Source organism: Sinohyriopsis cumingii, chromosome 2 (genome assembly GCF_028554795.1).
Source record: "Sinohyriopsis cumingii isolate HCF-2022 chromosome 2, ASM2855479v2, whole genome shotgun sequence".
In the NCBI taxonomy this organism is placed as follows: domain Eukaryota; kingdom Metazoa; phylum Mollusca; class Bivalvia; order Unionida; family Unionidae; genus Sinohyriopsis; species Sinohyriopsis cumingii.
Genome location: NC_142962.1, coordinates 30846101 through 30870190, shown reverse-complemented (window position 1 = coordinate 30870190; position 24090 = coordinate 30846101). Strand labels below are relative to the sequence as shown.

Below are 24090 nucleotides of genomic sequence, written 5' to 3'. Positions count from 1 at the left end.
ACGGATAGAGTTGTATTGGAGCACATATGTGAATTCCGTGTCGAGCAGTGATCGAGCAGTGATAAATATGTGAGAAAAAAAGCTACGAATGTTTGGAATCGGCAATCTTTTCAAATTTTCATTCCGCCAAAGATAATACAATGCCAGCCTTGAAAATACTGAGAAAACGTGGGTGAACCTGAGTTGGTAACATGGAATTCCCTGTACGGGTTACAGACACTGGTAAGTTTGAACGACTCAATACTGACAACTCCGTTAATATGCTCGCTTGGAATATCGGCCTTCAACAAATTGAATTACCACACACACACACACACACACACACACACGCACACACACACACACACGAACAAACAAACAAAGATTCACGCAGACGGTTGGGTTCTGATTTGTTATTGTTGCATGTTTCAGAGTAACGACTTTATAGCGTGTGGTAAACAGCCACTAAACCTGGAATGTTCAAGCTTATAGAAACCTTGGTAACTACCATGATCTGTACCTGCGTAGTTATTTGTTTCTTCTCGTAGATGTCTTTAAGAAATTCAGCACTACTGCCATGCGCGTATAAAACCGCGACCCAGCGCCCTTCTTCTCATCGCAGAGAATAGCCTAGGATGCTATGGAACCACTAATGGACATTGGTCAATATTTGCAGTTGTATCTGCATGTGTGTAAAGTACACTTTGTACTCCGTTTTCGCCAGCGTGCGCGGATATATCCAGATGAAGATGGACCTACAATGGTTGCAATGTCGTGTTTGGGGAAAATCTGTGAAGTCAAAGTCGCGTTGAAATTGTCTGAAATAAAGAACAAGTCAAACTTCTCAAATTCACTGCCGAAAGCCATTAACTTTGGCGCGTCAGTTTTGAATCTGTCAAAGTTACTCATTTACGAGTTCTGCTATTTTTAGATAAAATCATGGTACGGCCAGAACGTCAAGATCCTTAAACGAATTCGTTCCCGATGCTTATTACCATCAATGACGTTATGCGGACATGGTTGACACATTACTCGACATCGAGTTTAACACCAGCTAGTGTAGTTTTAGTGAATGTGGTGGCAAGCCGCCGGAATGCATATTCAACGAAAACATAAATTGTATCAGTAAAGAAAAATTATTGTTAGTCAGTGTGTTTGTGCCCCGATGCGTCTAGGCAATGTCTGCCTGTCGACCAATTATACTCCACGTTGGCATTATTAACCATTGACCTGGGTGTGGTGGGAATTGAAACTCTCAAAAGCACACTAATCCTACTTGCAGCCAGAGCTATATAGATAATAACCGGTGACACCAGCGGCGCAGGGAAAATAACTTCGTTACGATTACATCAACGAGTTCGTGTTTATTCGGATTTTTCTGCAGGCGCCCAAAGTAGTCTCAGTACAATGAGCAAAATATTTTCAATGGCCATCAAAAATAAAACGATTACCACGCTCAAGATCGAAACTGTTTTGGCGAAAATGGAAAACTTCGACTTTGGAATACATTTTAAATATCTCACACGTTTGTCACGTTACTTTAGCGAAATCTGTATAATTTATAAAAGACCTCGAGAGATGACACATCGAAACAGAAGTATACTACTACTGAGTTTATATTGTGAAATAAATGGTCTAATCAGGTCTCTAAATACCTTTTTCATACATCTTATAGTAAATAGCAAATTTCATTACAAGCGTCAGATACTAAGGTGAATTAGATCTTTGGCTCTTGCGTTTGGTTACAAATTCCCAATGTTTATAAACGTTATATAATTCAATACACTGCGAATTAATTAATGGATAATATGTGTCATACACTTTCTAGCAACTGTCGTACACTTTTAACCGACTTCGATGTACTATTCCTAGAGATCTAACCGTCGAAAGGACCTTATCGCTGCTAACTGGTGGAGGTGTATCGTCCCGTCTCCTGTTTTGTCGCAACTTTGTTAAGCAGTGGAATGGTGTAATAGACTCCCAGTTCTCAAGAGAACGAATCTCTAGATGATGTCATGGCCACAGCATTTCTTTACAATAGGCTGCACTGATTCATACTTGCAAAGAAATATTTTGAAAATCTTATCATTATCAGTTGTGAATCAAAACATAAACACAAAGAAGAAAAAGACCTCCATTTCACTAATACCTTTTCTTACAATCAGTATGTTCTCTTATAAATCCTTGATAGCTATTGTGACGTGGCAAATCAGTTTCCCACCATAACAGTCATCCAGTCAGCTAATGAACATGTTTTAAACACAATGTGGTTCTCAGTGGATAACTGCATCAATAATGCTATTTAGAATGGTGGTTATAAGCTTCACGTATATCTTTCGTTATCGAAGTTCAGAGATGTCTCTTCGTTTTTAAAATGTATGCATATTTACACCAAAAACATATTTTACAATATATTTTACAGCTGAATCAGCATCGTCTAAAGCTTTTCTTTAACATATTTTCGAAAAGAGGGGATGGGTTGGGGATTTGAGGAATTCATTTCGTCATTGCAGTTCCCTCTAACTGCCTGGGAGATTTTATTGAAACTTTGTATGACAGATATATTGTTCGCAGAGTTATGCAATATGGCTTTACTTTTTCTGTGGTTAATGTTTGGGAAAAATGTCAAAATGTTGTCGAAATAGAGGGGATCTTTTTATAATTCTGCTCGTCACTGCTTTTCTTCTCAGCCTTTATTGATTATTTTATTGAAACTTTGCAGGCTTTATTTAAGTCACAATGAACTTATGGTAGCATCAGATCCAAGAGTCATTCGTATGTCGAACAAAACAAGACATCCTTTGCTTTAAATATTGAACTTCTACTCAGAAAACATATGCCACTTTAGATAAAAGATTAAGACCATACTGTAGAAGGTTCAAAGCCTTAGATCGCCTATCATTGGCATAATTCTTTGTTTTATATTGACCTATCTATTACGTTGTGGATCGAAAATTCCATGTTCTGTAAATAGCTACTTATCAGACCCCTCAACAAGAACTCATACGCTAAAACAGGCTCTAAAACTGATAGGAAATATCTTTTTTAAAAAGTAACAATAAAAATGAATAAAATAAAGTAAATAATTGCAATTATAAGAGTTTAAGGTTGTTTTTTCTGAGTTTATCGTGCGTTATTTGCTGTGTGATTCGGCAACTGACAGTTTATACTACGATAAACAACTTTAAACTCTTAAATGTTTACCTGGGAGTTCTCGCTGTACATTACATGTACTGAAGTTAATAGTCACTATCAACTCCAATTATAGGGCTGTGGTATAAAGTAAGTCATATATATATATATATATATATATATATATATATATATATATATATATATATATATATATATATATATATATATATATATATATATATATATATTACATGGACGGATCAGGTAATGTGTGGTGTGTGATTTAGTAGCTTTAGCAATTTTTTAGTCATATCGCTACGATGTCTGCTGTGTGGCAGTTTATAGTGATATCTAGCACTAGGTCATCATGCCGCATACATGTAGCATGATGTCCCACCCAGTCACATTATCTTGATATCAGGCCGACCAGTCCTAACACTAACCTCTTAAAGCTGAGCGCCTAGCGAGGCAACTGTTAGTACCAACTTTATAAGTCTTTGGTATGATTATGTCGGGGTTCCAACCCGACCACCCGCATCCGAGGCGGACGCTCTAGCCATTAGGCCACAGGAGTGGTCTGCAATATAAGATGAAATCATATATATATATATATATATATATATATAGAGAGAGAGAGAGAGAGAGAGAGAGAGAGAGAGAGAGAGAGAGAGTTGTGTGTGTGTGACTGTCTGTCTGTCTGTTTGTGACTTATATTTGTAAGGTACCTTTACCAATTTGTCACTTATATCGCTACGATGTCTGCATTTTTGCAGTGCATACTTATGTTCAGCACTGGGACATTATGCCGCAGACATGTAACATCATGTACCACCTGAAACCTGGCGGACCAGTCCTAAAAGTAACCTCTTAATGCTGAACGCACAGACAGGCAGCTGCATGTAACATTTTTATTATTCTTTGGTATGACTCGGACGGGGTTCGAACCCGAGATTTTCAGATACTGCGGCGAACCCTCTAACCACTTATGCCACCGGAAACATACATACATACATACATACATACGTGCGTACGTACGTGCGAGCGGGAGGTCGTGGGTTTTAACCCCGGCCGAGTCATACAAAAGACTTATAAAATGGTACTAACACCTGCCTCGCTTGGCGCTCAGCGTTAAGAGGTCAGTGTTAGGACTGGTCGGCCTGGTGTCAAGATAATGTGACTGGGTGGGACATCATGCTACGTGTCTGGAGTATGATGCCCCATGCTAGACATTACTATAAACTGCCACACTGCAGACGTCGTAGCGATATGACTGAAAAATTATTAAAGCTATGTTAAATATCCAAATCATACACAAACACACATACGCACATACATGCGTGCCAGCGCACATCCATCCATCCATCTATCCATCCATCATCCATTCATCTATCCATCCATCCATACATACATACATACATACATACATACAGACAGACAGACAGACAGACAGACAGACAGACATTCATACAGACAGACAGACACTTAGGACTTGTCGCTTAATGTAGCTTCTTCACACAGTATTTAGGGCATATTGTGTTTTATATCTGTTTTGCACGAATTATAATTTATGTTAAAGTGTGCGAACAGGAATGATGGCATATGGATCATTGTAAAAAAAAGTTAGATTTGGCGCACCTTGCATATTTAGAAAGAAAAAATATTTTACGTGTGTGCCTTTGTGTGTGTGTGTGGGTGTGTGTGTGTGTGTGGGTGTGTGGGTGTGATGCTATTCTGTATTTCCTCCAAACTCTATAACATAATACTGAACTAGGAGTTCTCGGTGTGTTTGTACCGATGTTACTACTCGCTATCAGCTACAATTATAAGGCTGTGGGATTAAAGTCCTAGATGTAAAGCATTTCATACCAGTGGGCCCTATGGAAACTATCATCTGGACTAATGAGGTCTTTGACATGTTGGTGTTGATGTAATGTATGCCAAAGCATACATGTTTTAGTACGCTATCTTGTTTTGCGAGTGTCGTCAACTCAGTGTCAAGAGTTCTTAGCTATATATCACATCAACAGTGAGTTTTATCTTTACAGCAATAAGTGGGTTTAAAATGAACCACATCTAACTGAAAAATGGGATAATTGAGGTTCCATCCACGAATTTAGAGACAAACCAAAAATTGCAGTCAAAATGAGAAAACAGGAAAGTCTCGAAATAATGCAAGAATTTTCATCAACCGAAAATATCATGTTCAAAAAGAAGTCCACATCAAACAGGAGATGCATCTGCGCTGTCTTCTTGTTGACGGCTGCCATTGGTTTTGGAATCGGAATTGCAATTGGCCGTTTGGCGATGTGCCCGGAGAGAAAAAAAGAGCCAAAACCAGATGGGATTTTCTTACCAGGTATTACAGAAGCCCTAATCAAGGACGGAGATCCCGCCATTGGAGACGAGCTTATTCGTACAATAAATAGTGAGAACATTGAAAAGTATTTAAGGTAATTTGGATAAAATAAGATTAAATAATACAGCAATAGGATTTTGATAAATGCAATAAAGCTAGACAAGGAGAAATCTAGATTTTCAGCATTGAAACCATTTTAAATGATGATATTGTCCAAAATGATATTCTAAGTATTATATAAGAAATGTTTTTATTGCGATATATTGTGGTTCAATACAATATTTAAATTAAGGGATATTATATTCAATGGGTTGTTTTTCAAGCAATAAACCTAAATCATTTCTCTCTTTTTCTTTTTCCGATTTGTATTGCGTATTCAGTTTACCTTTCTGAGCAAGGTATGTAAAGGTTTGTTTTAAAATTCTTTTGTTGTTCGTATTTGTCATTGTAATATGTTGTGATACGAATGGAATTTGTTAGTTTTTATCTTACTGTCATTTCGGAGACAGCGTAGCAGCGGCTGCATTGGTCCTATCCGCAATTATCGACCCAGAACGAGTTTTGCCGTGTACTTATTGAGTACAGCACGTTTTGTAAAGAGCAGCATTTCTATTATTAATGACTTACCACAACAAGTTTGTGTACATGTGCATAGTCTGGTGTTTCTAACGCTCTGTATACGATAATGTGGTGCATTACCGTGCAGTTTGATTTTAAATCGGCAGAAAAGTTAAAATGCCGTTCCTGCATATTGAAGCCACTCTAGATTATTTGTCTTATCCGTTTTGGACACAACTACAATAGTGTATGAGCACACTATCGGTACAATATGATGATGCTGCTCTTCATCAGATGGGCAGATGCAAACGCTACTTTGAATCTTAATCAATGTCCACCTATTACATTAGGAACACGTCATATTTTATCCAATATTTTTTCACAGAAACCTCACAGAAGAACCACATCTTGCTGGAACATCAGCAGATGAAAAGCAAGCTAAGGAATTGAGAGATTTCTGGTTAAACGTGGGTTTAGATCATGTAACAATAACCCCATACAGAGTTCTTTTATCCTACCCAAAAGATGGAGACCCAAACTTTGTGGAGCTATTGACTATCAACGGGACGGTACTGTACACGTCACCATTAACTGAACAAATTATCAATCCGGAAGAAAACAAAACTGGAGTTGTGCCACCTTTCAATGCTTACTCGGCACCGGGCGATGTAAAGGTATATATGTTTGTCTTCAATTTACTTCGAACATGCTTTCACTAACCTCCTTCTTGCGTAGCGCATCGTTATGTCAATGAATTCGTGACTGGTACCTTCAGAGATGGGGCCCCGAGTGGCCGAGTGGTCTAAAGCGCTCTTCGTTACGGATCACTGCCATCTCACCTCTGTCTGCGGCGGTTCGAATCTAGGATTCAGCCAATGTGGGTATGTGAGAAAGCTTGCCAGTAGCTTCTCGTGGGTCGGTGGTTCTTTCCGGTGTTTTCCCGGGTTCTTCCTCCACCATTAATACTGACCGCCATGTATAGCCCATCGTGTGCTGAAAAATGGCGTTAAACCCTAAAACAACAACAACAACAACCTTCAGAGATTAAGTATAGGTATAACCGCGGAGAGAGTGGTGTCTGATTTATCATGCATATTGTATCAGATATTGCTTTTAACAGCTCACAATTATAAAACGTTTAGCGATGACAAAATCAAAGTTGCTATCAGGTGAAATTATGTTCAGAGATTTACAATTGTACGTAAAGAGAGAAATGTCCGTCATAATTTGCTAAGACATTGTATCGTGTACATTAAAGCTTCGTGTATAATCTGATAGGTCTTTCCCACGTTTTACCGACATTACATTTCTCTGCGCCTGAAATTGGTGGCGGTGACGCAGTCGAATTTTGTTTGTCAAACTCAAACAGATTCTGAGATCATCGAATTAATAGCCCTTTTGTTTTCGATTTCTGCTGAACATTTCTACTCACAGTATCGATAGTCGGATAATTTCAGGTGAGATTAAGCCAAGCCTTCCTGGTTAGATAAACGAAGATACACGTTATTATGCAAGAGTGGACCACTGGTTTATGCTTAACAATCATTAGGTTTCCTCCTATACATATGTTCACATGTTGTGTAAATAATACAGTCAGTATTGTTAAATGTGGTCGAAGGGCATATTTTTCTCCTTATTTTGTAATGTTACGTTATCTAGATGAAGTTTATATTTTATAAGTATATACATACACGTCTTATTGTTTCATTGTTTCTAATATTTTTATTGTGCATATGTTTTATAAGTCGTATTTGTCCGCCTCAGATGCGGGAGGTCGTGGGTTCGATCCCCGGCCGAGTCATACCAAAGACTTATAAAAATGGTACTAACAGCTACCTCGCTTGGCGCTCAGCATTAAGAGGTTAGCGTTAGGACTAGTCAGCCTGGTGTCAGGATAATGTGACTGGGTGGGACACCATGCTACATGTCTGAGGCATGATGCTCCAGTGCTAGACATCACTATAAACGGCCACACTGCAGACATCGTAACGATATGACTGAAAAAGTGGTAAAGCTACGTTAAAAATCTAAATCACACACACACACACACTATAAACTGCCACACTGCAGATATCGAAGCGGTATGACCGAAAAACTGTTAAAGCTACGTTAAAAAATCCAAATCACACACACATAAATTACATTTATACATCGCCACATATCATATTTATATTTGTCTCACCATTCCCTTACAGCTACAATTTAATTGCCAATATTTTCTATTAAGGGAGATCTCGTGTATGTCAACTATGGCCGAGTGGAAGACTATGATTATCTTCAGAAACACCTCTCTATCAATGTGTCAGGCAAAGTTGTCATTGCAAGGTACGGCAAGATTTTCCGAGGGGACAAGGTAAGTTGAGTGAATTCTTTATGATCACTATGAAACTTGATCACATAGATTTGTTATATCCTTTTATTATCGGTTTACAGCTCAGATATAATAAATCAAGTCAAACAGCCTCCTAAACAGTAGAATATGACAGGAAAGTGGAGAATGTAGGCCAAATAATGGAAAAAAAATATTGTTGTTTAAGAGCAGCACACACATTTTAGGTCCTTAATGTATTTAATGCCTTTGTGGTGAAGAAACTAAATCAACATGCCTTCTCCTACTATCGAGCTGAGACCAGAACAACAAGTTGTATCCAAGTAAACCCAGCTAACAGATAAGATACTGAATTCTTAAACTGTAATTAGCTTACTGTACGTCGATAGGACAACAGGTTCTCACAGTCCGTATTGGGTACTCTTCACATCTCCGGTGTTATACCACAGGTTTTCAAAGCCTTTATTTGGGTTCTCTGACAGCTCCAGGTTCTACAGCAAATATCGAGTACTCTAGACGGTTGTATTGTTGTAAAAGACGGTTCTCACAACCCGTATGAAGTATTTTTGACGGCTCCAATGTTGTAAAGCATCTAATAACAGCACGTATCGAGTACTTTAGACGGTTCTATTATTGTATAAATGGTTCTCACAACCCATATGAAGTATTACTGACGGCTTAAATGGTGTATAGCATGTACTTAAGCACGTATCGAGCGATCTAGACTGTTCCATTGTTGGCCTAAAACTAAGGTGCTCTTTTAGGAAAACAAAACTGTGGAACAGAAGGAAACTACTCACCTTAGATGGGTAACCTCTTATCCGTGCACGTACACGGCCGTTACCATTATGCAATCAAGGAACCGTCTTATGTTATATGATGATTATCAATATGAGTTTCGACGTGTATCTGTTAGCCTTCGTAAATCAAAAATTGATGGACAAAATATACCGTTGGCGCATCCGGATCCTTTAACAGGAAAAAAAAAACTTTTTAAACGATTTATAGGAATATATTTTATTCTTTTTCTTTTATTTAACGGTGCTACTTGATTAACATTAAACAGATATCAGAATGGAAATAAGACATGAGTGAATTTACAAATAAAAACATCAACCAGGTATTGGTAAGTAAAATTATGCAATTTCGCCTTAATCCAGATGCTCATAACGGGCGTTTGATTGGCTGCCAGAAAATCTTTACATTACTGTTTCTTAAAAGAGTGGTGGTTGTTTAGGCTCGTATAAAGAATAATAATGCTTTGTATACAAACAACATATGATATAAAGTAAATAAATCAGAAACTTTTACAACTTTATAGGTTCACTTGGCCGAAAAACATGGCGCCACAGGAATCATTATATTTTCGGACCCAGCGGACTACACGGACCTCAACAATTCCAAAGTGTATGATAAAGATTGGTGGCTTCCAGGTTCAGGTGCCCAAAGAGGCACCGTCTATATTGGTGACGGCGATCCTCTCACTCCAGACTATCCTGCTATTGGTAAAATTTATCCCTTGTGTTTACTTTCTGTAACAACCTACTGTGCGTGGCCCCAAATAATTTTCCAGAGACATAACTCGCATTTCTCGGCGTAAACGAAAAGAAAAGTTTGAACTATGTTATTCGACTTTTCTGTAAATGTTGCGTTTTTGGTCCATTTTAGAAGTGAGTGGTTCAGAAGTCTAAAGGTAATCATTGCTTTGACAAGATATGTATATGTACTACTTTTAAGGTAACTTCGTGGACACATAAACTACACAAGAAATTAAGATGAGGCGTGCTTCAAAATCATAAACGAACAATATTTAAATGGAAAAGAACCGAGTGAATATTTTTTTAATAAAAATATTTATTATTTTTTCTACGTTTGTTTACTCTGTTGTGCAGACGGAAGATCGTTCAGTGTTAATTAAAGATTTGTTTGGGCACGGGGGTTTATAATTTTATTTTTTATATTTCTTTTTATTTTATTTATTATTACCTCAGATATATAACGACGCCAAAGTTAGGGAGCCTTGGAGTTACCGTTTAAAAATATAAATCATATTGAAAGACGGTAATACATTATATCTTAAAGACAAAAAAGCAACAACAGTTGTAATTTATCAGATGTATTTCAACTATTGTTTGAGGTTCAGAGAACAGTCGAAAAAGATGCAAGAATAAAAACAAGGAAGACAGTAGGTTAGGAGGAGAACATATAAGACATGGATAGATTTGACATTGTCTTTGGGATTTGCGTAGCGCGCATAAAATATTAGTAACATCCTTTCTAATAATTTATGTTGGTTCAATTCCTGGTTGGCACCACTGAGTATAATTAGTTATATTTTGAGGATATACTTTTTACTCAATATACTCCATGTATCGTGGAATCGTAACCACAATTGTTTTGTTTTTTTGCCAAGTAAAATTCAAAAAGATGGTATATTTTGTAAATTTCAGTGAGACTTTGTACATTCGAGTTTGTTTTTTGTTCTGTTTTGAGTATATATATATATATATATATATATATATATATATATATATATATATGTGTGTGTGTGTGTGTGTGTGTGTGTGTGTGTGTGTGTGTGTGTGATTTTTATTAATATTATGCAGTTTAGTCCTTCCCAGGTTAATGACATATCGCTCAGAATAATTTGCTCAGGTACAAAGTTAATTACATTCCAAAAATTATTTTGAATGGTGTCTCTTGTTTACAGAAACTACATTGCATGTTTTGGATTACACTTATCTTACTTCAATAATCTTTACATTTAATATTATGTTGGGTATTATATACTGGAACCGTTGCATTTTGGAGTCACTTGTTCTTTTGAATACAATTTTATTAATTAGTTTCCATATTTCTGGGTTCGAATTTAAGAGAACTTTCCATTTCAGTCTTGATTTAGGTATTAAGATATTATTATTATGAATTTATACAAATATTTGCATCTCTTTGCGTTTTTAAATAGTATCCATTTGGGACGGTATGCATTTAAATAGTATCCATTTGGGACAGTATGCACAGATGAATTATTTGAGTAAAAGCTAATTGATTTTGTATGGATATTTTTATACTGTTACCAAGACCCATAGAAAGTAACTGATCTTCCTTTCCAATATTAAATTTTATACTGAAGTTTTAAATAGTACTAAATTAACTCCATCAAAAATATCACTTATACAGTATACACTTTATTGTAGCAAGATTTGTAAAAACGCGGTTTTATCTGCAACCTTGATATCTTAATTATCCAGATAGGCAGATTGAAGCATTTTTCAAAGAATCGAATTTTGTTTTTTCGTAAACATTAATCCAGACGCTAAATAGTCTCTCCAAAAACAAATGTGTTGTGTCATTTCAAGTTCTTTTTTAACTTGATCCATTCCAAGGTCTTGCAATGTGCTAAGTTTCACCAAAGATTATCGTAAAGATACCATCCCAAAAATTGTAAGATTTAGTTGATGTATTGCACTTTTAATTCAAATTCACAAAAATTATATTCCTAAACGACTAAATTGGGATTCCCTTAAATTATTTTCCAGCGATCGTAATGGCATAAATCTTTGCTAAACTATTTACTTCCTGTCCATATGACGTTCTATCTCACAGTATTCACTCCCATTCAAGACATTCTTTCTCACGGTGGGCATTCCCATTCAATACATTATTTCTCATAGCAGGCATTTCCATTCAAGACATTCTTTCTCACAGTGGGCATTCCCATTAAAGACATTCTATCTCACAGTGATCATTCCCATTCAAGACATTTGTTCTCATATTGGGCATTTGCATTCAAGACATTATTTGTCATTGTGGGCATTCCCATTCAATACATTCTTTGTCACTGTGGGCATTCCCAGTTAATTCATTCTTCCTCTCTAAGGTCATTCCCATTCAAAACATTCTTTCTCATCGTGGACATTCCCAATCAAGGCATTTTTTTCTCATAGTGGGCATTTCCAATCCCTTATACTTTGCAGATAAAATTTTAATTGCACTTTCTATTATTAGAATTTAAGAGAAATTTACTATGTTCATCATGGTTAGGACATTTATATGGTAAGAGGTTCTCCTTTGAACTGGCTATTGCATAACGATATATTGATAAATTAAAGGCTGATACCTTCCCTAAAATGCACGTTAGAGGACCGTGGTTTTCATTACACTACGGCAAGAACACCAGAAAAGATAAAGAACAGAGATAGCAATAAATAAATTAAAAAACAGAAGTTCTTAAAAACAAATATGATCAAGCCAAAGAGTAATAAAGGTAATTTAAAAAATCTTCCTTCCCCACAAGTATTTCACATATTATAAAAATGTGAGTTGTGGATAATAGATATTAGGTATGTAGATGCGTATTTTTTTTAAAATAAAGTAGCAATCAGTACATAGTTAGCAATCATAATTGATATTTAGCATGAAAGCGGACATGTGTTTATTCAAAGAATTCTTTAATATATTGTTGAAAAACTTGCTTTGATAGGGTGTTCTTTAATAAGATTTTAAACTATTTTTTTCAATGATTATAAAATAATCTATTGTTTTCACTTGTGTATCTTCTTTGAAAAACTACATTTTATTACTGATAGTGTGATTATGAATGAGTACAAGATCGGAAGTATAAAAACACCCTTGGTAAGATGATGGATAATATTTCAGAATTCTCATATGAGTGTCATGAAGATAAAGTTTTAGTTACATGTACAAATGTTAATTTTAGTTCATGCAGCCGTTTGAAAAAAGAAGTACTTATTGAGAACTGCAGTAATTGCTTCCTACATGAAATACATTTTCCACTGTTGTTTGTTTAGGGGGCAAAAAAGGTGAAATCTGTACGATTATACTGTCAAAGAGTGTCTGTAATATCGTGCAACCACCCCACCACAGTAGTAATTTATTTTTCACAGTGAGACCTGACGGAGCTTAGTTCATGTGTGTAGTCATTGCATTTCGATCCCTTGAAGGGGGTGGGGGAGATGTGATTCGTAGGAACGTACCCTTTTTGGACCAGAGAGTTGGCTTTGTTTGTTTGTTTGTTTAATGAAACCGGTTTTTGCTTTTATATGAAAACTTAAAACATTGTTGCTCGTGAAAACTTGAATAAATACAAAAAAGCAAATATGAGGAAATATGCAATGAATACAAAATGTACAGATTCTTGCTATCAGAATATGTGTAATATTAATTGCAGTCAATACCAGATGTATTGTATGCGGAGAAATTCAGGGACACAACGTGCATTGAATATTAACATTTGTCAGAGGTACTCTATGTATCCGGTGTATTTAACAATAATGTCATGACTGTCAAATCCCTCAGGCTATTTCTCTCCCTCTCTCTCTCTCTTCAGATGACTTTTTAAAAAAAATTCAAAATAACATCAAAGTACTTAATTTTTATTGGAACAAATGCGCTGTTTTTTTTTTCTTCTCCAGTTCATGCATAATTATGTTCTGGAGATTTTAATGAGTCCTCTCTTTCTTAGAAACGGCATACAGATATGCAGAGAATGCATCGGATCTAGAATTTTACCTACCCAAGATTCCGGCACATCCTATTGGCTACGACATTGCCAGACATATTATGGAGTAAGCATATAAAAGCTCTATATACATATTTAAATTACTGAAGTCATACACAGGTCCAAGCAGTTCAAACGTGAGACAGGGTGGCTCAGTGGTTAGCGAACAAGAATCACAACCAAAAGGGTGCGAGTTCGTATCCTACCATCAGACCATCTTGAATCAGCTGCTGTGGTGTGTCCTTTGGAAGGCACTTTATCCCGATTGCTTCGGCACATTTAGATCTCACTGGATAGTTTCGTATTTTTACACCAGTGTTTAAGGTAAAAGGCATTAACCTAATTATCACAAGCCTAGCTTTATAAATTCGCACATAAGCTAAATCTATAACATGATTTAGATTTACGTTGAGTTAGGCTTGGAAATAGGTTGGCTTGTTGGTGACTGCCTGTCACAGATGAGGATTGGAGATCAAATGCGTAACTTGGGCTGCAAATGAGCTGCCAACTTGGCTTAATTATTTATGTGTGTCTGCTACAGAGGTAAATATCTAAAAATCTAGGTGGATGAGGGGTGATGAAAAGTATCTTCATTTGTTATAGTACTAGTGAACTTTATTCATGTATAAGGCACATACTGATTCTTTTAGCTGCCTTGTCACAGGAAAATATTCAAAATAGCTATTTCTTGTCAAAAATGAATGTAAAATTTAGGGGTTGGTGGCAGTGTTGGTTCAGTATAAAAACCACCAATTGCATCAGGAATTAATTTGATTACTGCAGTTTAAATCTCACATGTATGCTTTCTACAAAAATCTTTAGTTTGTTTTTATTCGTATCTTCAGTGTAAAATTATTCTCATTTTTCTGTAATTGGTCATTGTTGGATGAAAATTCACCAAATAAACTGTCCAGTGAGATCTAATAACCTCTGCTGATGTGCCGCAAAGCACCAAACCAAACCAAACGTGTGACAGACATGATATGTATTTTTCTCTGAACACAAAGCCTAGTTGTCTAAATTCTAACCTGAACTCTCTGGAAAATGATTGAAGTTTGGATGTATGCTTGCTGCACAAGGTGATTGCTTTTTTCATAAATAATTACAAAACAATTATATTTCAAAGAAAACTGTCCAAAAACTTGATAATTTTATACCTATTGTAGATTGATATTGTTCTTGGTGGCAATCGTGTGTTTAACATTATATGTATGCTGTCAGTTAAAAACAAAATTACAGCGTAAATTCTCACTTTTAATGTAAGAATATAATAACTTGTTGTTGTAACATATGTTGTACTTGAGAGATACATATTTTGAAATAGTCTTTTTGCCTTGTTAGTTTGTTTATTTGTTTGTTTTTTTCATATTGGGAAGTATCCTGCACCAAAACTCTCATGAACTGAATATTGTTATTATTATTATTATTATTATTATTATTATTATTATTGCTAAAGAGCACTTGATGGCGCAGAAGTTCCAGATAGCTGGAAAGGTGGACTGAATGTAACATACAAATTTGGTGGATTTGGCACGAGCAACAGGTACGATTTGCGTGTTTTAATAGTTCTCATTGTCATACTCCAAACGTCCTGATTTCAGCTTCTATTCATCCATTGCCTTTGTTAATTGGATTAACGTAGGAATTGATTCGCTGTAATTTATTCTATTACATCTATTTTTAATTTAAACAGTATAGACATGGCAATCAATTCCTATATCCAAGTACCTGATTCCTTGATAAAGTTTTAGGAAATCGTCCCATTCAGTCTGAATTTTTTTAAATAATAAAGTCTGCTATATGAACTACAAAATGTTTCATTCAGATAGCATGACTCTTGTTGCGGAGATAAGGACATTTAAACTTTAGGACATGAATGTACAATGATAGATTTCCTCAAAATAAAAAGGCATTGTTACAAATTTGGACTTGAGAAATTATTTCAGTTTTAACTTTTGTATTTTAAACTCTCTCTCTCTCACACACACACACACACACACACACACACACACACACACACACACACACACGCACACCTTATATCTGGATAGATATGAGAGGTCTTTTATTTAGAAAATATTCATATAATTTTCTATCACAATATTACCGAATAAAAATATCAGAACTGGCTGGGAGGTAGAGTGGGGGTCTAAAATTTGTGTTTCATGGTATTTTATTTTTGTTGGGGGGGGGGGGTGAGGAGTGGGACACTCGCCTTGGCAACATCCCTTCCCAGATCCGCCCCAGATAAAGTCCAGAAACTGGCCGGAATCAGAAGGAAATGTAACAATACTAATTCCAGGAATGCAACACTGGTATGCTACTGTATACACTCATGCAGATAAAAACTTTGATAGCTTTTTATGACTTTGGGGGTGGGAGTGGTAGGGAATCTTTTGATATGACTAATGTAAGATTAATTCGTACAGAGCTGACCTTGTATTTATTCTTGTTGTATCAAAACATTGAAGTTCCATTTTTTAATTTAGAAAGCAGATAACTTTGAGACTAAACAAATTTGATATAAAAGATAGGTAGACTCCTGACAGTTTTGTTTTTCATCCCATCCCTTCTCATCCCCCATTGGGGGGGGGGGGGGTGTTTGTTTGTTTGTTAGGTTTGGGGTGAGGATTGGGGGGTCCCTACTGTGAAGACCTTGGTGGTGAATATAATCAGCTTACTTATGCCTTAACCTTCCCAAAAATTATTTGCTTTTTCTTTCTTCTCTTCAGAACAATTCATATTAAAATATCCACTCGAAATGAAGAAGTTATGACATATAATACTATTGGCATTCTTCGTGGTCAAGTAGAGCCAGGTAGGTTACTGCACATCATCATGTGCAAATTATACCATATATAGGTATAGTTCGCACACATTTCATTTCTGCCATACAATCCACACACTGAAGTCTTGCAAACTTTTAGAAATGTTAAACATATGTTAATCTCATACATGCATTCCATATCCATATGCAAAATATTAAATACATATGGGTCAGGTCACACTTGAGCAAATTTGCTACTTTTAAGTCAAGCCAATGTTTTATATACGGAATATTTAACATGGATTTACAACATATATGCTTTAAAAGTGTAGTAGCTCTTTTATGTAAAAGAGGCTGTCACATATATTGCTCTATGGGAATCCAAACACATTTTCTTTTCTTTTTTCTTATATGTAAAACATGATGTAACATATATTTTTATATGGTTATTAAAAACACGTTTTCTCTTACATATACTGAAACTTTTGCAGCGCATGCTTATGGCAAAGAACTCCCTTTACCTAAAATAACAAGTTTCTGGATAACATAGAATTTATAATGATAAACATGGATTATGTTGGAGGTGTTTTCTTTTTATTCTGGAAAGTGGGTCAGCAAAGAAGGCACCAAAATAACAAAACAATAACACATGAAAATGCGTTAGATAGAAACAAATTTAAAAATAGCATGCTATACCTATATTAAACTATAAAAAAAGATGCCTTAAAAATTTACAAATATGTAGGCCTATAACTGTGAACTTTACATACCAACGGTTTTTGTATCTGGTTTGTATTACTGAAATTGTTAGAGTTGATAAACATCATAGCCTAAAGTATTTTCTCCTCTTGATTGAGTTTCCGTGTCAAGAGTCGAGGTCATTTTAGCAATTGCTGTTTACTGAGCAACTCTATATATGCAACATTTTTAAGAGTGCTTTAAGTACAGCATTTGTGATATCGCGATGATGCCATCACACACACACAAGCACTAACAAAAATATAGGGTGATGTGTCTTACGTTGTAGAACTAACACAAACACAGCTGACGTGGGCTGGGCTGGGCAGGTATTGAACCCAATACCAGTGGATTACGAATTTGAAACTCGATCACTGAATTACCTCAGCTCACTAGCCAAAAATACACTTCTAGACATTGGACAGGATTTATTTGCAGCGTTGATCTCGATACCTCTCAGATATCATGGTATACACTGGATATCTGTTCACTAATTAACATATATGTGAGTCTTTATTGTAGAACTGCCTTTTATGTAATCAGCATGTGACGCTAAATGCCGATCAGCAGCAAAATTAGCCTTGCATTTGAGTTATATATTTAGGGAATCTCTCTCTCTCTCTCTCATGTGAACTCAGTTAAGAAACTATATGATCAAGTACCACCAGAGAAAATGGAGGACACTTTGAGGGAATACAGTTTATATAACAAATTGTGATCCTATATTGTACAAAGTTTGTATGTAGTCTTTCCCCTTTGGTTATATATAGTTAAAGAATGTTAAAATTTGCATCTTTTATATTTTTTATATTTTATGTTGTGGTACTACATATTTACGTTTATTTTGAAAGATTTATCTTCCTTCATGTCTGCGGCTGAATTCTTTATCTTAGCAATTGTTAAATCCTATGCATGCACACACACAAGAACACACACACACACACACATACATATATAGAGATGGCAATTAGTTGATAGCAATGAATAACTCTGAATTTGTCAGTAGCTACATTTCTGCAATGATAGTTCCAGGCTTTTATTCCATTCTCTATACACTCTTTACTTATTATATCAGGGCATTAAAATTAAAACCTACTCTGGTTAATCAACTGTACTTGCCATTACAGTGAAAAGCATAGCTATTTTCATTTGTTTCCCATTAGTAGCTGCTTTAGTTTACCTTGTCTTAATATGCAATTTGCAAGCACTTGCTTGTACTAAAATATAGCTTGCAGTGTATTTGTAGTCCTGATTTTGCAATATCATCTCATCTTTTGACATTTCTGTATGTAAGGAAGGGACTGAGAGTTATCAAAAAATGTTTCTGAGGAGTCATCGTGCCAACCTACGACAGGAAGGAATACCGTATATGTTATCATTCTTAACCTTTGGTTTCAGAACTGAAATTACTGAGCTTTTTGCATTGATGCATGGCTCAATACAAGCGTTATGAATGCCAGCATTATGAAATCACATTCCAGGAATTGACAAGGTATTGCAGATGGTGTGAAATGTGCATATCTGAAGGACAATGTTGTCATACTTTTATTTGTGCTTTCAGGCAATTTCTGCTGCTTTTTTTTTAAGAAAGAGCTTGAGTCATGCCACTACTATATTTTCCAATTATAATGCCTTCTTGATGAGTTATGACTGATGAAAAATTTCAGACATTGTGTTGGTTCAGTAGGCGCAACATCGATGGTAGGCAGGTAGTCAATAGTATCATGTCTTGAGCTGAGACATGATTGCTTAATGGAGATACCCTAGTAATGTCACACATAACATAATTCACAGCTTTATAGACTGGTTAAATTGCCCTCTGCTTCTGCCATTGTTGAAACTTTATGAAGTTTACAATGGCTATGAGGAGAACTGTGAGATTTGAATTTATTTGGCTTGAAGCTGGAAGCTACAGTTATTCTGCCAAAGAATTTCTACAATTACTTCACAACCACCAAGTCATACAAAAACAAAAAGAAGATGCAGTTACTAAAGATGTATTGTAAATGCAAATTATCAACAAACTAAAGTTTATGATAAATACATATTAAAAACATCAACATCAACTTTTGTCATTTCAAATAAGCGGATAGTACATAAGAGATATTTGTATTAGATTAAATAACTGTCTCATAAGAGATGTTTATATTAGATAAAATAGCTGTCTCATAAGAGATATTTGTATTAGATAAAATAACTGTCTCATGCAAGCATCTGGAAAAAATTGAGATTATTAGCAGGCTAATGATGCACTGTTTCACTGAAAAGAAAATGGGAGTTCGTTTTTCACAAACTGACTAATACAGCACCCGGAAAATTACAAAATCTCTGAAAGTGACCCTGTTACATTACTTAATCAAAAGTGCACTAGCAATATCTTATAAAAGGATATGTAATATTTATATTAACTTTTAGCTTAGTTTTAATTAATAACAAGTGTTTGATAAAATTTAATTTAAAAAATCTAATAGAGAGACTGTCAATAACAAACCAGTGAAGATAAGCAGACTGTTTTTTCTTATGCTGGCAAGAACAGGTGCTTGACTATCTTAGCTTTTAATTTAAATACCATGACTTAACCAATAAAGTCTTTTCAGGACATTGATATCAAGACCCTACATAAATCTAGCTTCTCGCTATTTAGGATGGCGTGGGGCATAGTTGAAAATGTGGTGATAATACAGAGAAAGCACTGAGTTATGCACTGCTATCACTAATTCTCTCTCTAGGAATCCAGATCTTGCCAGTCATCATCATGAACCTTTCGTCACTCCCACCCCCAATTGGTATCGATCACCCCAACTGGCAAATAAGCTAAGATTAGCCTGAATGTTACATTTGCATTCAGAGCTGCTGTTCAAATGGTCTCACACTCTATTGTAGCTTAGCTGTTTCTTAATGTATCATACCAATTTAGTATCGGTTATGTATATGTTACACCAACCTATGTGCATCATATCAAACATCATCAGACATATTTTCATCATTTAGTTAGCTTTTACCTGATGTTCTTTAAACGATGCCATTATTTTTGACAGTAAATCCGTTAAGTTTATTGCTTATATATCCGGTAATTGTTTAATGAATATTCTAAGTTTTCATGTATATTTCAGATAGATATGTGATAATAGGAAACCATCGTGATGCATGGGTCTTTGGTGCACTTGATCCTTCAAGCGGAACTGCAGTAATGATGGAAATTGCACGGGCCATGGGACAAATGAAGAAAACCAGTTAGTGTTTTTAAATGTTTTTGTATTTTAAACTTTTTAAATACTTTATATTTTCTCTTCTTAATCAGCATTACAGGTACTTATCTCTTCAGTCATGGGATTTTACAAGTTTTCATGTTCTTATGCAGAATTTGCCCAAATTATTTACACTAGTATGTGTATAATAACAATTTTATAGCGATCTTTGCAAACTTTAACCTTAGATATCTTATTTACTTCTCTCGCTTATCATGTAATTTTAACAAAAAACTTTTAACAGCTAGACAAGCATTAAGATGACTGCAAGATTCTGCTGCATTATTGAAATTATTGATGTTTTAATTGATCTATTTCATCATTTATTGTAATTGTTTTCATTTTTTCCCTTCAGAAAACTGGAGACCGCGTAGATCCATACTATTCTGCAGTTGGGGAGCAGAAGAATACGGACTCGTTGGTTCCACGGAATGGATTGAAGTTAGTATACAAAACTGAATCGGCAAATACACTGACGTTTTGATAGATGAAAAAAATAAGTATTATCCTTGGTTACCTTCTTTTTAATAACAATGCGGCCATTGACTAATAATATGCACTCACGGTTTCTTTTTCCTTTCCTAACCAAACCCGAATTTCGATCGCCAATTGATTAGTAACTTTGTGTGTGTGTTCCACATTTGCATCCTTTAAATTTTAACCAAGTTGTACATAAATGGACCTGTCATAATATGTCAGTCAAAATGTAATTTTCGCTGGACCTCTGACGAATTCTATTGCTGGCAAGATGCACAGTATTAGGTGTTAGAAAACATTGTGAAAAAACATTAACGTATGCTGCTCTGACACCTAGATATATATCCTACATACAAAAATAACTTCCCCATTTTCCCGCTGTCCTGTTTTTATTTTAGTTATTATACAGTTATACTGCCGTTTTGGAGTGAGCGTAGCAGCCCTCTCCACTCCTATGCTGAGTAAAAACATTTTTCTCAGACTCAGTTCCCGCATCTAATCGCAAAATATGCAGTGTGCTTCATGTTTAAAATAACTAAATGTATGAATGTATTTAGGATGTTACCGCTAAAGAACAACATTTGGGGCATGAGTGCAAGTTGACCAAGTAGGTTGGAAGAGTTTCGTTTATTTCATTTTGAAATATTCATACGGGCTATTTGGGCGCCGAGTTACTGCTGTAAGAAGGTACTGTTTTAGATTGGTGTGGCAGAAGAACCTATCAATAGCAGTAGTAGTATTGATATACTATATATTGACCTGTAGACCTATACTTTCTTTGACACAGAATAATTTATACAACCTGTTCCCCCTGAAGTTGGGGGATTGTAAAATTTAAACAACCGGTTCCCCATCATGCTATCCTTTGTTTGCAATAATATTTATGTGAAACATCTCACATAACCATTATAGGTATAAACAGATCTCATTACACATCCAGATTTTGCAAAAATATAAATATTTTATGTCAAAAAGCATGGTCCCATCCAGAAAATGAGTGGATGGCATTATTTCACAGGTATCAACCAATTTTACTAGTATGTATGTATACAGGCTGATATAATATACTGTCATATGTATGTGTGAGTCTATGCATGCATGCATATGATTTTAGGGAACGTCAGCACAATCCTGGCTGTATAATACCAATTAAATGTTGAATTCCATATATATAAATGGAAATATTGTGAAAACCTTTAGGAAACTTATATTGCAGGTGCAAGACTTGCCCTTTTTGTTAATCCCACATTATTGGGAAGTGAGACATAGCAGACGCTACTCCAGTGACAGTGGTGTTAACAGTTTGGTAATGTTTGGTTAAAGCTGTAATTTTGATATGTTTCATAAACCCCTTAATGGATTGTATTCATGCTTCGGTCAAATCAATTTGAATTTATGACATTTTAATTTGTGACATTCCTGCTATCCCCTTAGGATCAAGATCATAGTCGTACAAAGTTTGGGTTCAAGTTTTAGTTTTAGTCTTTTCATTTGCTAACATCTCCTAAATCTCTTGATATCAGTTCTTTATAATTGTGATCATTCATTATGAAACTAAAACAATGCACTGGATGATTTGCTTGCTTGCCCATATTACGCGTACATAGGGGTCAAAGGTTACAGTCATATAAATTGTGCTTTGAGGTTTCGGTTTCGGTTTTTCTTTTTTCATTATTCGCTTATATTTCCTAAACTACGTGATCAATTTTCTTCATACTTGTGGTAGTTCATTAGAAAATTTTATCAATTCATTCTATTGCATGCTAGCTTGCCCCTGGAGGCTTGGTGTCAAGGTCAGAATCAGTGCATTGAAGTTTTGATTACATATTTTTCATGTTTTTATTTCCTAAACCCCTTTACAGATTTACTTTATTTTGATGCAGTTATGTTCATTATATGACATACTGGCTTGACCCTAATAGGCATGGTCAGTCACGTAACATATGCATGAAAAGAGTTTGTCAAAGGGGCTTCATTTATTGTGACCTATATATCCTAAATGTCTTGATCAATTCTCATCATACTTGGTATGAATTAATTAACTAATACAGTTCATTCTATGACATTATTGCTTGCCCCACTGACCTTGGAATCAAGGTCACATTCATTGAAAATTTATTTAGATTTAGATTATAGATTTGTTTTCTTTTGCTTGTATCTCCTAAACCTCTTTATAAAGATGTCTCATGCATGGGTGAGAAAAGGTGTCTCATGCACGGGTGAATAAATCTAACTTCAGATAGTTCAATGTGTGACTTAACTTCCTATGACCTTAGTGTCACAGTAATAACAATTTGTGTTAAACTTTTGGTTCAGGTATTCAAATTTACTTATATTTCCTCGACCTCTTGATAGATTTTCTTCATACAATTAATAAATAATATGAACCTAAGACAGTTCATTCTGTGACATGCTTGCATGCCTTTTTGAGCTTGGGTTCAAGTTCATAGTCATAGAAAGTTTGCATTAAGGTTATGTTTATATTAATTTACTTATATTTTTAAAACATCTTTATGGATTTTCTTCATACTTTGTACGAATTGTCATGAAACTAAGACTATTTCATTATGTTTCAAACTCACTCAACCTTTTGGCATTGGATGGACATGTAGGTCTGTCCTTGCTTGTTCCTGTAAGTAATACTATTCTCATTTAGTATATAGGTTTGGAAAATCAGTTTATAATTGTAAAAGACTGAGGCAAAAAAAGTTGAGAAACAGTGTTATATGGGTATGTGTGTGATATGGATTTTTAGCATAGCTTTTAAAAAAATTCGTTCATATCACTATGATGTCTGCAGTGTGGCAGTTTATAGTGATGTCTAGCACTGGGGCATTATGCCGCAGACATGTAGCATGATGTCCCACCTAGTCGCATTATCTTGACACCAGGCCGACCAGTCCTAACACTAACCTGTTAATGCTGAGCGCCAAGTGAAGCAGCTGTTAGTACCATTTTTATAAGTCTTTGGTATGACTTGGC

General features: G+C 35.4%; 1 protein-coding gene across 2 annotated transcripts in view; it reads left to right on the top strand.

Moving 5' to 3' along the window:
* The window catches only part of LOC149804564 (N-acetylated-alpha-linked acidic dipeptidase 2-like), a 62381-nt gene that overhangs the window by 23517 nt on the left and 14774 nt on the right, over window positions 1–24090 (top strand). For both annotated transcript variants that reach the window (XM_089941508.1, XM_089941500.1), the window contains exons 3-11: window positions 5160–5564; window positions 6414–6702; window positions 8256–8381; window positions 9679–9862; window positions 13843–13945; window positions 15335–15421; window positions 16611–16696; window positions 20497–20616; window positions 20987–21072. In XM_089941508.1, the coding sequence (XP_089797634.1) occupies window positions 5257–5564; window positions 6414–6702; window positions 8256–8381; window positions 9679–9862; window positions 13843–13945; window positions 15335–15421; window positions 16611–16696; window positions 20497–20616; window positions 20987–21072 (1389 nt within the window). In that variant the 5' untranslated portion in view covers window positions 5160–5256. The remainder of the gene's footprint in view (window positions 1–5159; window positions 5565–6413; window positions 6703–8255; window positions 8382–9678; window positions 9863–13842; window positions 13946–15334; window positions 15422–16610; window positions 16697–20496; window positions 20617–20986; window positions 21073–24090) is intronic.